This window comes from Pongo pygmaeus, chromosome 12 (assembly GCF_028885625.2).
Source record: "Pongo pygmaeus isolate AG05252 chromosome 12, NHGRI_mPonPyg2-v2.0_pri, whole genome shotgun sequence".
Taxonomy (NCBI): Eukaryota; Metazoa; Chordata; class Mammalia; order Primates; family Hominidae; genus Pongo; species Pongo pygmaeus.
In genome coordinates this window covers 127,007,707-127,023,224 of record NC_072385.2, presented here as the reverse complement: position 1 = coordinate 127,023,224, position 15,518 = coordinate 127,007,707, and the positions used below count along the sequence as shown (strand labels likewise).

Here is a 15,518-nt window from a genome sequence, read left to right as displayed (position 1 = left end):
GTGAACCATTTGGTTAGAAGAATAATCCAGCCATCTCCCTTCCCTCTTCCTTTCCATCATCTAACAGCATTTTCCTGGTGCTGGCTGTGTGCCCAACACAGGGCCATCAGGGGCCCAACTTCAGAAAGCTGTCCTCTAGGGGAGGCAGATGAGCTAGCACCATGTGCGTTGCTCAGAGAAACCCGACAGGCAGGTGGGCCAAGCTTTCCAGAATGTGGAGGCCTTTGAGCTGTGAGCTGAGTCTCAGAGGCAAGCAGGGCTGACCCAGGGCTCCAAGGGCATTCCAGGGGCAGGAGCAGCATTCCTGAGGGACGCCTGGGTGTCTGGAGGTCTGTTGCATGAAGGGAGAAGTTGGGAAGAGCTACAGCGGAGGTGGAGGTGGAAGGGCGGCTTGGGCGGTGCTTTGGTTGGGGCTGGTGGTGCTGGCTGTATTACCTGGACATGTTGCTCCCTGTCTGTGCACTGAGGGGCTCCTTCCTCTGAAGCCCGCATGACCCTCTGGCTTAAGTTTGATTTGTCCATTTTGTCTCACTGTACCAGAGGTGCTGTTTGATCCCTGTCGGACTTGGTGCCCGGCGTCCACCTGCCAGGCTGTGTGTCAGCTCCAGGACGTGGGGCTGCAGACCCCCCAGCCAGTGCAGTGCAAAGCTTGCCATATGGAATTCTGCTCCACCTGCAAAGCCAGCTGGCACCCTGGCCAGGGCTGCCCGGAGACCATGCCGATCACCTTCCTGCCCGGGGAGACCAGGTACCCTTTGCACACAAGCTGCCACCACAGGCGTGGGCTGTGGGCCAGGAGAAGCAGGCGTGCTTTCTTCCTAAAAGTGCTGTTACGGTGTAAGTGGCTATGGCTCAGTCAACCCTAACACACACTGTCCCTCTTGAGCCTCACTCAAGCTTGTCATTATTTGTATGCCTATTTATTTTTGAGAACTGACTATGAACCAGGCACTGTGCGAGGCCCTGGAAATAGAAAGGTGTGTGAGAACCACACTTAACACGGCTTGGCTGGAATGACAAATGCATGCGTGGTTTGTTATTTTTCAGGGCTGCAAGTCCTGCAGTACCTGAAGTTTCTGCAAGACTTCACTGTGTTGAAGGTGATCTGAAATGGGGGTACAGGAACAAGAACAGGAGTAGGGTGCACTAGTCATAAATACTGTCTGGAGGGGGATGGGGAGACACCCCCTGGTGGCGGCCTCCCCTGCAGCCATAGTCGGGCTGTTTGCCCAGGAGAATGCTGCCGCCCCGTGCTCTGTACTTTGATATGTCGTAGGTTGATGCGTAGGAAATTGATCATATCCAGGTCTTTTTGTCCTACAAAATCTGCAAGGTCACGTGGTTCTGCTGGACACTTGCCCCTGTTCCTGTTGAGTCCCGGATCCTCATGGAGGAGCTGCCACTCTGCCCACCACCCTCCCCAGGGTGTGCTCACCAGCTGCTCCCTGTGCGCCCCTCTTCCTGTTCCACTGTCCCCAGCTCCCGTTCCTTTCCATGTGACCCCTGTGCCCTGTTCTAGCCCCAGACCCTCTCAGGGTCCCTGCCACACATCCCTGGTCTCCTTCCGGGCAAACCTCTCTTCCTGTGTCTGGAGCGCCCTGCTCCACCCTCCTGCTTTGCCTGGGGGCTCCTGCCACACTTCAGGTGGGGATCACATCCCTTTGTCAAGCTTCCCGGTTCCCAGGACAGGGTTGGGGCCTCCACCCTCTGTGTTCCCCCTGAGATTGTCTGCATTGATTACAACCCTGGACGTATTGGATTTGAGTTCTTCCGTTGACAAGGCCGATTCTGCCATCACGGTGAGCTCCTGACACAGGGCCTCTGCCTTTCTGAGCAGCCTACATCAGGCAGGCAGCTGCAAGCACAAACCACTTGTACTTACACTTCACTTGTACTTGGCATCTTAGAGGCTTCAAAACTTTAGATGGAGGCTGGTGAGTGTTTGGAGGCTGATGACTTAGTTTTCTTTATCTGTGACATTCTAGTCTCATTTAAATTATTCTCCAAAGACAATCTAAATAAAAATTCAGAAATCTCATTTTGTGGAAATTTTTAAATCAGAAGATGTCACATAAAAACTGGAATTTCCGGCTTCTCTGGGAAATCCGAATCCTGAGCCATTCCAAGGCTGCCTCCCCGTGCTGGCAGCCAGTGCAGCAGAGCAGGAGCCCTTGCTGGGGGCGCCTCCTGGGCCAAAGCCCCACAGTCCTCACCACTCCTTCTTGTCCCCTGGAACTGAGGCTGCCTGTCAGCGGCCATTTATAACTGAGAAGACACTCAGCTATTTTTTGTATTGGAGGGTTTTTTTGGGTTAAATCTTCCCCTCGACCATGTTTTTATCCAGCCCCTGACCACTTCACTCATTAACATCACCTGTCCACCCCTTCAAGGTGCTGGGCCACATGTAGATTGTGATTAAACTGTCCAAAGTCTTGTCCGCTTTTATAATTTGAGTTTACAGTAAATGTTATTAGTAATAATTTTAAATCCGATTCAGATACTAAGAAATATTTGAAAACCATTGTCTATTCCATGCAAAATTTTATGCGTAGCACAGTACACCAGAACTTGCATATTTTAACTGTTTTCATTTTGAAATGTCTCCCCAGGAGACACTGTACACGCTGTTCCTGCTGTTTCTTTCAAAATCAGCTTGTGAGTCACATGAGAAAATTGGTTTCTTAGCTTTAAGGTCACACCTGGCTTTCAAACCAAAACAATGTTATCTAACCTGAAAACCAACCTTGATCACCAGATTCAGTGTCTCATGACTTCCAGCTTTTTGCAAAATCAAAGTCGTTCTCAGAAGGAGGCCAGGGCTAAGGTTTGCTGGGAGCTGGCTCTGTGCTGGATCTCTCTGGAGACATTTGCACATATGCTATCTCATTTGCTCCTTACAACAACCTTAGTTCATTCTTTATCACATTCTGCGTGACCAATTTGGTCTGCAGTTTGCTTTTAAATTGGAAGCATTTGAGCTAGTGACAGTTGTGTTATCTTTCAGTAACAGTTATTAATAATAACTACTGTTTATCGAGTGCCTGGTACTTACGTGCTAGCTTCTGTGCTTAACATGTGCAACCTCTGTAATCCTCACAACAGTCTGTAGAGATCGATGCTATTAGCCTTATTCATCTGTTTTGCAGATGAGACATAACACATAAATCGCACAGCTAGGATCTGTCTGTCTCAAGACTCTGTGCTCCTAATTAGGAGGACATACTGCTTCTCTCATTATTTCTTACTCTGTTGCCTTCTACTAATGGACCAAACAGTCACGTTCAGTTGGAATGTGCACCCCAAGTGGAGGATTGTTCACTGCCAGTCATCAGACAGCTCATACTAAAGTGAAACTACATTTAATGCTCATATTGACTAGAAGCCTGTGAGAGATCCTTCAGCCAGAATGCACTCAAAATGCCAGAATTTGCTCAACTGCAGTGAATATATACCCATAAATGTGTTAAATTCTGAAAAAGCTGCTCCAAGAAGGAGGGATGCATTTTCTCTTGCTGATGTTTGTTTGATTTAGTGAGTTCAAACAGTATAGCAAATGGACCCCCATAATCAGTGATAACTCCTCTTAACAGTTTATCATTTATTCCTTCAGATACTTTTATGAATATTCTTTTTACCCATCTTTTAAAAATTAACAGCATGAGGTGAGTCATACCTAATGTCTGTGTTATCTTTCTTTAGCAACATTGGACTACTGCTACCCTTTATCAAGCACTTCATAAAAGCTGCACCCTGCACTGTGCTCTTGTCACATGGAATCTTTTCTCACGGTCACACTGATGAGAAAACTAGGGCTTGGAGGGTTGCTCCACAGCCAGTTTGTAGCAGAGCCAGCCCTGACCTCAGCTTAAAGCCCTTCTTGCTAACCCTGCAGACCTAGCCAACTTCTGAGGAAAACAATTTTGTAAGAAGAGCCAGGTGGATCTGTCCAAGTAAACAGTGTGTGTTTATGTGTGTGCATTTGCAACATTTATTTATTTTTCTTGTAACAGCAAAGTACATAAAATTTATATCAACCCTTTGGAAAGTAGACAGCTCTGTGAATAAGGACACAATATTTGACCTTAACACTATTATTCGGATACCTCCGTTATAATAAGCCTTTCGCTGTATTTTCTTTTGTTTGTATACATATATCTCTAAATTTAGATATGTGTTGATGTTGCTGTAATTTTTTAAAAATTTTTCCTAACTCAAAGTGGCTGATTCACAGTGTTTTGGTTAATTTTTTTTTCTGGAGTTTCTGTTTCTTTGCTTTTTGGTTTTTGTTTTGTTTTTTCATTTAATACCAAGAAAACTCAGTCTGTGAAGTGGAGCCGATGCTTCCAGCATAGCCAGTGCTCCTGGGTCTCCCGTGGGATCCATTTGTGCAGAGTCCTCACGGCGTTTCTCCCACAGTGCTGCTTTCAAAATGGAAGAGGACGACGCGCCCATCAAGCGCTGCCCCAAGTGCAAAGTCTACATCGAGCGAGACGAAGGCTGCGCGCAGATGATGTGCAAGAACTGCAAGCATGCCTTCTGCTGGTACTGCCTGGAGTCTCTGGACGTGAGTAGGGCCTTCAGCTTCACCCTGCGGCATTTAGCTTTGAGGTTTAGATTTGGAATGAGAAAAACAGAGCAGCTATTTCCTAAAGAGCTTGGTGCTTACTCCTGTGTAACAGTGAAGGAACACTGTTTGGTGTTTCTTCTGGGTTTGTGAAAACGTTCTCATGAGCGCCATGGGGACAGAAGCCTTTGTGACTCGTATAGTTCTGGGACCTAAACACTTCATGCAGGTTCAGGATCCAGCCTGGGATTTAAAGGGGTTTTATCATCTTAGGTTTTGTCTAAGTGGGGACTGTCGTTGTCAGTTTGGGCTGCTGTGACATAATATCATAGATGAGGCAGGTTAAATGACAGACATTTATTCCTCATGGTTCTGGGGGCTGGAAATCCCAAAATCAGGGTACACCAGATTTGGGCTCCTGGGTTCCTGATCAGGACTCCTTCCTGGTGTTCAGGATAGTGAGGACAGACAGAAGCGGGGGCTGGGGAGCTGTTGGGCTTGGGGCCAGTTGACACTCATGTCATCTACCGGGCGGGAAAATGTGCAACCCCTTTGCTCTCTGGCAGAACGGAAGTTCTGGCCTCATATGGCAGCCTTCTCCCAAGTATGCTCTGCTTCAGTGTTGCTCAAACACACTCTACTGTGTGTGCCTGCGAGAGTCATGTCTCTGACAGGAGGGCACAACCTCCCAGGCCCACGCTTTTCTGGAGCTTTGAGGCCTGATGCACAGGTTGCTGCTATTTAGCTTCTCATTCTCCTTCCTTGCCCATATTAGGGCGTGGGCATCTCGCCAAAACGATGAAGCTATGATTTTAGTTTTAGAATAATTTATTGGTACATACTTTTTTAAGAACTATAATTAGGCCGGCCTCGGTGGCTCACGCCTATATTCCCAGCACTTTGGGAGGCTGAGGTGGTCAGATCACCTGGAGTCAGGAGTTCGAGACCAGCCTGGGCGACGTGGTGAAACCCTGTCTCTACTAAAAATACAAATTATCCAGTCATGGTGGCATGTACCTGTAGTCCCAGCTACATGGGAGACTGAGGCACAAGAATTGCTTGAACCTGGGAGGCGCAGGTTGCAATGAGATGAGATAGTACTACTGCACTCCAGCCTGGGCAACAGAGTGAGACTTCATCTCAAAGAATAAAAATAAATAAATAAATAAATAAAACTATAATTAAATAGCAGACCTACTTATCTGTTGAAACCATTGTAGCTAGGACAGTCCAAGCAAATCAAGTTGTGTGTCATGAAGGGATATATGTATGTCTGTTCTGCATAGCAAGGATGAATGTATCCAGTCCATCCAATAATAGTATTAAGCCATTCAGGTCTCATTCAAATAAAGCGGGGGGCGGGGCGGACAGTCAGAGCAAGTCCATGCTTCCCGTGTTAGCAGTTCATCTGTCCAGAGACTGTTCTTTCTTATCAGTGTTTCTGGGCAAGCGTTCATACCATGGGGCTATCTCAGAGCAGTTCAGCTTGGCACACAGTGGCTGAGATGGGTCACCTCAGGCCTCCAAAGTGAAGAAGTGGTTCGACCAATGGGCAAAGTGGAATGAAGCATAGGCTGAGAGATTTGTCTAGAAGAAAATGAGTGTCTCTTTGAGATGGAATGTTACATATGCTAACAGGTCTGTAATATAAAGGCTACCTTAAAAAATTAGATTGCTTCTTTTGGGATTGTTCCTTTGAAAGGCCTGTTGTCTCTTCATGAACTTTAAATTACTAAATTCATAGTAGAACCTGATGCGGCTGACCACATCTGGGTAAAATCTCACCATCTTCTATCCTGAGGCTTCATTTTTACTTCCTAGGCAAGCTTAATGAATCAGTGTGGCAAGATGAATTTTCTTTAGCTCAAGTCCCCAAGGGGATTTGTGGAGTGGCATCTGAAGCCTTACCAAGTTTTTTAGGGCCTTCAAAGTCTGATTTATTTATTTATTTTTGTATTTTACTGTATTCCAGTTTTGTTTTTTTTTTTAAACTGATCATTGAGTTATGTTATAATATCTAATATCTGGCCTGCAATTTATTACTATTTGTAACTTTCCGTAAAGAAGGAAGAAAGTGAAAAGTCAGTTTTCCTACACCTTGTCACAGAGCCCCGTGCGGATCATTTGGGGGCTGCATTAGAAACGGACTGACAGAAGTTTGGTTTCCCCAGGCTGCTTGGACCAAGTGACAGGGACTAGGAGGGAAGCTGCTGTTTTTTTCCTTCCAGCACAGAAGTGTGTCCTCTCTGCTCTAGTCCCTGAGGAAGGCCCTCCATGTCCAGCTCCACCCTAAAGCAGGTTCCCCCTCTTGCTAATGGAGAGGAACCAGGCCGCACTTTTCCTCCATCAGAGACATCATCCTCATGGCCGTGCAGAGTTTCCTATGTTTTCTTTGTACATGAAGAAAAATGACCCTGTGGCCAGAGGAAGCGGATGTGAAGGAAAGGGAGTCTACTGTTGGAGCCCTTTACCAAAGACATTAACAGTGATTTAGGACAAGCACATAAATGCATGGCCTGAATCCAGCCAAGAGCATTCAGAGGAGAGAGGAGGGCTTGCCACGGAGCTTTTCTCTCCTGTTTCCCCCAAGCGTGCTTTCTGGCATATGCAGACATCCAGGAGTTATGAATATTTCAGACCGCCTCCTCCCCATCGTGGTCCTTACTCCCTCCCCTCCCCTGCTTCCCTCTCCTCATCTGCACCTGGCCGAGCCCATCTCCCCTTGAATCCTCACTGCTTCTCAGCTATCAGTGCTGGCCCAACATTTGCTTTTACTGTGAAAAGGGACATGTGCAGTTTCTTTCTTTTATGTATTTTTTGGCAGTAGATAGTTAATGTTTATTGAGGTAATTGTTCCAGATCAGCATTATACAATTTGCTCTGGATACCTGCTTCCCTTAACACACACAGTATTTCTGTGAGTTGGAATGAGGAAAGCCAGAGAGGTTTATCTTTCTCAAACTGGTGAGGAAGGGAATCGGCCATCTGTCCCTGATCTTTCAAACTCTAAAAACCACATCTTTGTGTTAGATCAGGCTGTGTCAAGGCAGAGTTCGAGTGACATTTTAAAGCTGAAGGTGCTAGAATTGCCCTGGGGCATTTGCTCTTTCACCAACCCTCTCCCTGATTGCAGCTTCCCGGAGCATGCACCATTGTTTCATCCCACCTCGGAGTTTAATGGAACTTCTCTGAACGATAGGAGGAAAGTATTCCCTGTCACAGAAATAGATCCGCGTTCCTGCAGCTCCTGGGATTGTTATGCCTCAGGGCTTCATCAATAAACTAAAAATCACAAGTCAATCGTTTCTATATTGTGAAACCATATTTGAGTGCTTTTATCAGGGGATAAGAAAAGTGCTTTTTAAATAAACATTCATTTTGTTCATGAAATCTGGCTGTGTGTCAGCAACTCCGCTCCGTTGGACCCCATGCGGGTCTGGTGAGATGAGGGTGGGGGGGCAGGGTGGGGGGTGAAGTTCTTGACCTTGAGGAGCTTGTCATCTCCCTGGCGAGCCCCATAAGGCATGATCCGGACACATTGCTATGAAGGAGGCTGCGTGGCTAAGGGTGTAAAGTCCCTGGCGGCCCCAAGGAGGAGTCAGGAGGTTACTGGGTCTGGGGGCCTGGGGATAGCTGAGGACTTGAAGGCTGAGTGAGTTTGTTCACCAGAGAGGACAGAATGTGCAGAGCCAGGTTACTACCAAAGACCTGGGCATGATGAAGGAGGCTGTGAACTCATATGTGGCCTGGCCAGAGATGCTGGAAAGATAAGATGAGGCCCAGACGACAGCCCCTGTGTACCAAGATCAGGGGCCTGGCCCCCAACAGAGGTCTGTGCTTCCCAAGGATAGGATGGATCAGAATCATTTAGGGAGCCTGAGGACTGGGCCCTGCCTCAGACCTCAGAGTCAGTATCTTCAGCTTCCAAAAGCTGTCCAGGTGACTCGGATGTGCAGCCAGGCTTGTCCATGTCTGCTCACAGAGATCAGTAACCACTTCTCAACTGAGTAGTACACAGGATTTGGTTTGCATTTCAGAGAAGAAATTCAAAAACGTTTAAAGAGCCTGCAGCACAAGACATTGTGAGAGGCAGTCTGGAAAATGGAGAATGAGCTCATCTCAGTGGTGTGTAAATTAATATTAGTGCAAAGGAAATTTTGGTTAAGAGGTCAAGGAGGAGAGAGCTCACAGTGATGGAAGTGGACAGAAATAGCTTTGTAGAAGAGAAAGGTGTGGCCAGAAGTGGCTTTGTGTTTGCCTGCTCCTCCCCTTCCTCTCACAGATGGGGCATCTAGGCACAGAAGCGAGGCGGACAGTGGTAGCTGGGACCCCAGCCCCCAGCCAAAGCCTCTTGCTACTGCACCTGTAACAGCCAGGATTTGATGGCCCTCCATTCACTGTGCATTCAGACACCAGGAGGCTTGACCCCAAAAATCAGCAAACTCAAGGCTGGTGTCCTCCCCACAAGGAGAGGAAGGCCGGCTGCAGCCCCCAAACTGTCTTACCAGAGTTGATTGAAAGGAGCAGAAGGCCGTGACCCCTGTCCTGCTCCTCCTGGTTTTCCGAAGAGTGACTTCCTGTTTCCTCAGGCTCATTGGGCCCTGTGTTTATTTGTTCTTTTCTGAAAAAGCAGCTGTCTGTTTACAGCCTCCCTTAAATGAATCAACAGTCTTGCCCCTCCGTAGCACCACATGCCTCATCATTTCCTTCATTGATCAGGATTGAAAACGGCGCCTCCTGGTCCTGGAGGAACAGAGGGCTCGGTATAGAAATGCCATTCCCCTCTCACCAGTGGGTAGTCGTTGAGATCTGGGTGCCAAGCGCTGAGCTGGGGAACACACTTAGAGAGACCAACATGTGTGAGGGTCCCAGCTCCAGGAGATGGAGGTGGGGTGGAGAACGCCTGGAGGGAGGCATCCACAGGTGTGCCTGGAGCGCAGAGAACTGCTGCCCATTCGGGATGGTCTGAGAAGATGCAGATAGAAAGTGCTCCCTGAGCTGGATCTTAAATCATGAGGAAAATCAAGTGGCCTGAGTGGAGAGGAAGCACTTTCTAGGTGAGAAGCCCGACCTGATGGAGAGGGATGGGCCAGCAACAAAGAAAATCATCCAATCCCGGGAATAGCCCTGTCACTGCAGCAGGAAGATGCCAGGGCAGGGGGACTCTGGTGGAATCACACCCAGCTGGGGCCAGCAGGAGCTCTTTGGAGCAGCCGTGACCTGCGTGTTCAGTAGCCCTGTGTCCCCACGAGATCCCTTCTCTCCCACAAGCTCAGAAGCCAGCTACTGTGCGGGGAGGTCCTTCTTTGGGCTGGGCCTGAAGTCTGGTCCAAAGCTCCCTCTAGAGCCCAAGGCTGTGCTGTCCAGGGCTGCTGGGTGATGAAGGGAGGCCCTGGGGAGGAGCGGCCTGGGCCTCCAGTGGCTGTGGCCAGGTGTTCCCGGGTGCGTACCTTCCCTGTGTCACCTCCCTCAGGTCTCCACTTATTGTGAGCATAGGAGAAGAAATGCATCAATGGCCGTGATACTCACCGAACTGAGCAGGAACTGCTTGTTCACGCCGTCTCTGTCTCTGCCCCTCACAGGATGATTTCCTCCTGATACACTATGATAAGGGACCCTGCCGGAACAAGCTAGGCCACTCCCGGGCATCTGTGATCTGGCATCGGACACAGGTAGGAGGTGATTCGTCTGGAAGGTTGATCTCAGAGAGAGACTCTGTGTGTGTGTGTGTGTGTGTGTGTGTGTGTGTATCTTTAGTGTTTCCAGACTTGCCTATAGGACAAAGATCTCCTGGATAGAAAGAGCTAGTAGATGTGCTTCCTACTGGTTTTTGCTGGTATAGGCTTATCCTTATGGAAGCCCTGGCCCAAAGTTGGTGTCAATGCGCATCACGTTCACTGTCTGATGGGTCTTCAGCATCAGACTTCACATCACTTGCAGGAGACTCATGGCCTTGGTCATGACCTGCTGACCGTGTTTAGGGAATCCTTGCCTAGCCGTTAACAGACAGCTTTCTCTTGAGGCCCTGAGATAAGCAAGGTAGTAACAGGAATGGATAACAAGGAAGGAGTGGAAAAATTCCGAGGTCAGTGGTCCCCAATCATTTTGGCACCAGGGACTCACTTCGTGGAAGGCAGTTTTTCCACAGACTGGGCAGGGGGATGGATTAGGGATCATTCAGCATATTGCATTGATTGTGCACTTTATTTATGTCATGATTACATTGTAATATATAGTGAAATAGTTATACAACTCACTATCACGCAGAATCAGTGGGAGCCCTGAGCTTGTTTTCCTTCAACTAGATGGTCCCATCTGAGGGTGATGGGAGACCGTGACAGATCATCAGGCATTTCGATTCTCATATAAGGAGCACGCAACCCAGATCCCTGGCAGGCGCAGTTCAGAACAGGGTTCGTGCTCCTACGAGAATCTGATGTCGCTGCTGATCTGACAGGAGGTGGGGCTCAGGTGGTAACGTGAGCAATGGGGAGCAGCTGTAAATACAGATGAAGGTTTGCTCGTTTGCTCCCCCCACCCCCACCACTCACTCCTGCTGTTCACCCTGGTTCCTAACAGGCCACAGACTGCTACCAGTCCATGGCCCAGGGATTGGGGACCCTGGCCCTAGGTAGTAATGCCTGTGCAGTCTTTGGAGTTGATAAAGGACCCTCGTGTTGGTTAATATTAACTTGTGCTTTCAACACATATTTATAGCCTACTGTGTGCTGGATACTGCTCTAGGAGCTGGAGATACAGTGGTGCATGAGACAGATATGTCCTGCGGAGCCTACGTTCTGTTCAGGGACAGAGATGATAAACCAACAAGCACACAGAACCTAATAAATCAGCTAGAGGTGATGTGATGGGGAGATGGTCAGAGATGATAGCAGGGACAGACCCTTTTAGGGCTTGACAGTCCATAGAACAACCCTGGATCTTGTGCTGGGTGAGTGGGAAGCTGCTGAGGGATTAGTGGCAGGAGGCACGTTGGCTGCTGCTCCCTGCCTGCTCCTCGAGAGGCGTGAAGGGCTCAAGTCTGTGACTTCTTCACGACATTTCTCAGGAGAGCCTCTGAGGCAGATGTGTCAGCCTCATCTAAAAGATGGAGAAACTCAGTCTCAAGGCAGTTGCCAGGACGAGGGAAAGGTCCACCCACCTACAACTGCACTTCCTGGACAATCTTAAATGCCAACCACCTGGCAAAGCGTGTGGGCGTCCACAGCAGGGGATAAGATACGCCTCCCATCAAAGAGCAGATGCTGAGCATTCTTGGCCTCCCAGGCCGTAGGTCTCTGCTGCAACTGTCAACTCCACCTGGCAGCACAGAAGCAGCCGACAGTATGTCAGTGAGTTGCCTTGGCCGTGTTCCAGTGACACTGTTTACACAGGAAGGTGGAAGTGACTGTGGTGATGGTTGCGTCACTCTGTGAACACACTGGGAACCGTTGAATGTGTGTACTTTATCTGAATTGCGTGGTACAGGAATTATGTCCCAATAAAGCTGTATGGATAAACAAAACAGAACAGATGATGAAGCCAGATTTGGCCCCAGGGCCATGGTGTACTGCCCTCTGGTCTAGAGAGTTGGTTTCAGCTCCTCTGACTGTTCTCGCTGCACGTGACCCGGCATGGCTTGAATCCACACCCCTTCCAGATCTTCTCTGGCTGCTGTGACAAAGCACTACAGACTGGGTGGCTCAGAACAGCAGAAACGTTGGCTCAGTCCTGGAGGTCAGAATTCTGAAATCAAGGTGTCAGTAGGGCCCTGCCTGCTCTGAAACCTGCAGGAGAGTCCCTCTTAGCCTTGTCTAGCTTCTGTGGTTTGCCAGCCATCTGCGGCATCCCTGGACAGATCAATGCGTCGCTGCAATCCTCCGTCTTCCTCTGGCTGCCTCTTCCCTGTGTGTCTCCACCTCATCTTCCGTCATTGTCCAAATCCCCCCCTCTATCAGGACATCAGTGGTATGGGATTGAGGCCCACACTAATCACCTCATGGTAACTTGATTGCATCTGCAGAGACCCTGTTTCCAAAGAAGGTCACATTCTGAGATACTAGGGGACTAGAACTTCAACATATTGTTTTGTGAGGACACGATTCAACCCATAACAACACCTACACCCCCTCCCCACACAGCATAGAAACTGCCAGGAGGCTGCATTCCTTTTCTGTACTTGGTTTTCCCTGGGCTGTAGGTAGGGGGTGACTGGGTGCTGACTCGGGGGGCCCGGCATTTGCACAGCCACCGTGTGAGTGGATGCTGTTGTGTGCACCTTGGCAGAAACTGAGTCACAGCTTGGTGAGAACTTGGAAACCATTGCCCAACTCTGGCAGTTTCCCTGTAGAGAAGGTGAGTTCCAGGTGAGAGCAGGTGCTTTCCACAGGGACCCTGGCTGGCTGTTGCTGGGTGCTAAGCCTCCCACATACTCAGGCTTACCATCCTCACATGTATTTTGCTCTGGAATCTGCGGTGTGAACAGGGCTCAGCCAAGCCAGCCCACGTGCGGCCCACATGGCGTCGGCTGGGGCAGCTTTGAAGCCGGGCAGGAGCCCCTGCAGGTCCGTGCCCCATGCTTCTGGTGCCTGATCTGGCTGCTGGCTTGGGCCTCAGCTGGGGCTGGCAGTCGGATATCCTCACACCATCGTGCCCTGGAGCTGCCAAAGGCCCAGTGCTCTGGGAACCTGGGACAGCTTGAGCACGGGTCTTGGCGGCCACATCTTCCCTGCTCCTCCAGGCTCACTCTGAACTTCTTTGGCCTGCAGCGCCCGTGCTCTCCCTGCCTCTCTCCTTTGCCCTGGTTGCTGCTGCCACCTTGGTCTTCATCACTCTCTTCCTCTACTTCTCCTGTCACTCTCTTCCTCTACTTCTCCTGTCACTCTCTTCCTCTACTTCTCCTGTCACTCTCTTCCTCTACTTCTCCTGTCACTCTCTTCCTCTACTTCTCCTGTCACTCTCTTCCTCTACTTCTCCTGTCACTCTCTTCCTCTACTTCTCCTGTCACTCTCTTCCTCTACTTCTCCTGTCACTCTCTTCCTCTACTTCTCCTGTCACTCTCTTCCTCTACTTCTCCTGTCACTCTCTTCCTCTACTTCTCCTGTTCCTCTCTTCCTCTACTTCTCCTGTTCACTCTCTTCCTCTACTTCTCCTGTCACTCTCTTCCTCTACTTCTCCTGTGCCTGCCCAGCTCTGCACATCCACATTCTAACCCCCTCTGTGGCCCCATCCAGGTGTGACCTCCTCTGTGAAGCCTCTTGTCTGTGATGGTCATCCAAGAAGACAGGTGTGACCTCCTCCGTGAAGTCTCCTGTCTGTGATGGTCATCCAAGAAGATAGGTGTGACCTCCTCCGTGAAGTCTCCTGTCTGTGATGGTCATCCAAGAAGACAGGTGTGACCTGCTCCGTGAAGCCTCTTGTCTGTGATGGTCATCCAAGAAGACAGGTGTGACCTCCTCCGTGAAGCCTCTTGTCTGTGATGGTCATCCAAGAAGACAGGTGTGACCTCCTCCGTGAAGTCTCCTGTCTGTGATGGTCATCCAAGAAGACAGGTGTGACCTCCTCCGTGAAGCCTCCTGTCTGTGATGGTCATCCAAGAAGACAGGTGTGACCTCCTCCGTGAAGCCTCCTGTCTGTGATGGTCATCCAAGAAGACAGGTGTGACCTCCTCCGTGAAGCCTCCTGTCTGTGATGGTCATCCAAGAAGACAGGTGTGACCTCCTCCGTGAAGCCTCCTGTCTGTGATGGTCATCCAAGAAGACAGGTGTGACCTCCTCCGTGAAGCCTCCTGTCTGTGATGGTCATCCAAGAAGACAGGTGTGACCTCCTCCGTGAAGCCTCCTGTCTGTGATGGTCATCCAAGAAGACAGGTGTGACCTCCTCCGTGAAGTCTCCTGTCTGTGATGGTCATCCAAGAAGACAGGTGTGACCTCCTCCGTGAAGCCTCCTGTCTGTGATGGTCATCCAAGAAGACAGGTGTGACCTCCTCCGTGATGTCTCCTGTCTGTGATGGTCATCCAAGAAGACAGGTGTGACCTCCTCCGTGAAGCCTCTTGTCTGTGATGGTCATCCAAGAAGAGCCCTCCCTCCCACATGGCCCCACCCCACGCTGGTCATAGCCCAGTGCTCATCTGCATCTTATCTCTTAGGACACAGAAAAGTGCTCTTGGGAGCAGGGACCTGTTTTGCTCGTCTTTGTAGCCTCTTTGGCACTGGTCCTGTGCCTGGGACACAGTTATCTTTGGAAGTAGTGCACGGGCAAAATCGTGAATGACCCATTTGGCCGTGGATGTTGACTCACAGCCCTCCCCACAGGGCTGATGGTCCTTGTGCCTTCAGCGGCTTTCTACACGTGGGGAACTTCACAGGGCCGGACAAGGAGCAAAGGGTTGCTGTGTCCCTGTCCCAGGAGCCATGAGAGCTGTTTCATTTTCTGGTTCTGCTCCTGGTGAGGAGAAGGTGGAAGTGGATGACTTGGAGCTTGTTCATCCCCATCCAAAGACAGGAAGAACTGTTTTTGTTTCTTCTAGGGACAGGAGTAACACCACCTCTCTAATGACACCTAATAGTTCTTCCTTTCTTTGAAGGCAGAGGTTGCAGTGATCCAAGATCGTGCCACTGCACTCCAGCCTAGGTGACAGAGCAAGACTCTGTCTCAAAAAAAAAAAAAGTTACAGTTCACAAAAGTGCAGTGGGACCTGGAGCGATAGTGTTTGGAGAAGCAGAGCAGCCAGGAGTGTCAAGGTGCAGCAAGCAACAGCGTGCAGCCGTTTGAGTGGACGCCCACCCTCCTTAGGAGCCCCGGCTTTGCTCGGACTCATCTCTGTCTGCTTTTTGGAAATGAGTCCGTGTAAAGAGTTCACTTCTGCCGCCTCCTGCCTAGTTTTCAGGCTTCCGGCATCTGCCCTGCCCTGTCCTTCCTCCAGGCTGCTACAGCACTGAGCGCGCTCCCAAATGC

At 49.7% G+C, this 15,518-nt stretch overlaps 1 protein-coding gene across 6 annotated transcripts in view; it reads left to right on the top strand.

Annotated features, from left to right (window-relative positions):
* RNF144A (ring finger protein 144A) overlaps window positions 1-15,518 on the top strand; it is a 158,557-nt gene that overhangs the window by 101,288 nt on the left and 41,751 nt on the right. For all 6 annotated transcript variants that reach the window (XR_008500001.2, XM_054474405.2, XM_054474403.2 and 3 more), the window contains 3 exons: window positions 541-748; window positions 4,417-4,564; window positions 10,147-10,236. Coding sequence is in view for 5 of the 6 variants with exons in the window: in XM_054474405.2 (XP_054330380.1) it covers window positions 541-748; window positions 4,417-4,564; window positions 10,147-10,236 (446 nt within the window). In the remaining variant the exon portion in view is untranslated. The remainder of the gene's footprint in view (window positions 1-540; window positions 749-4,416; window positions 4,565-10,146; window positions 10,237-15,518) is intronic.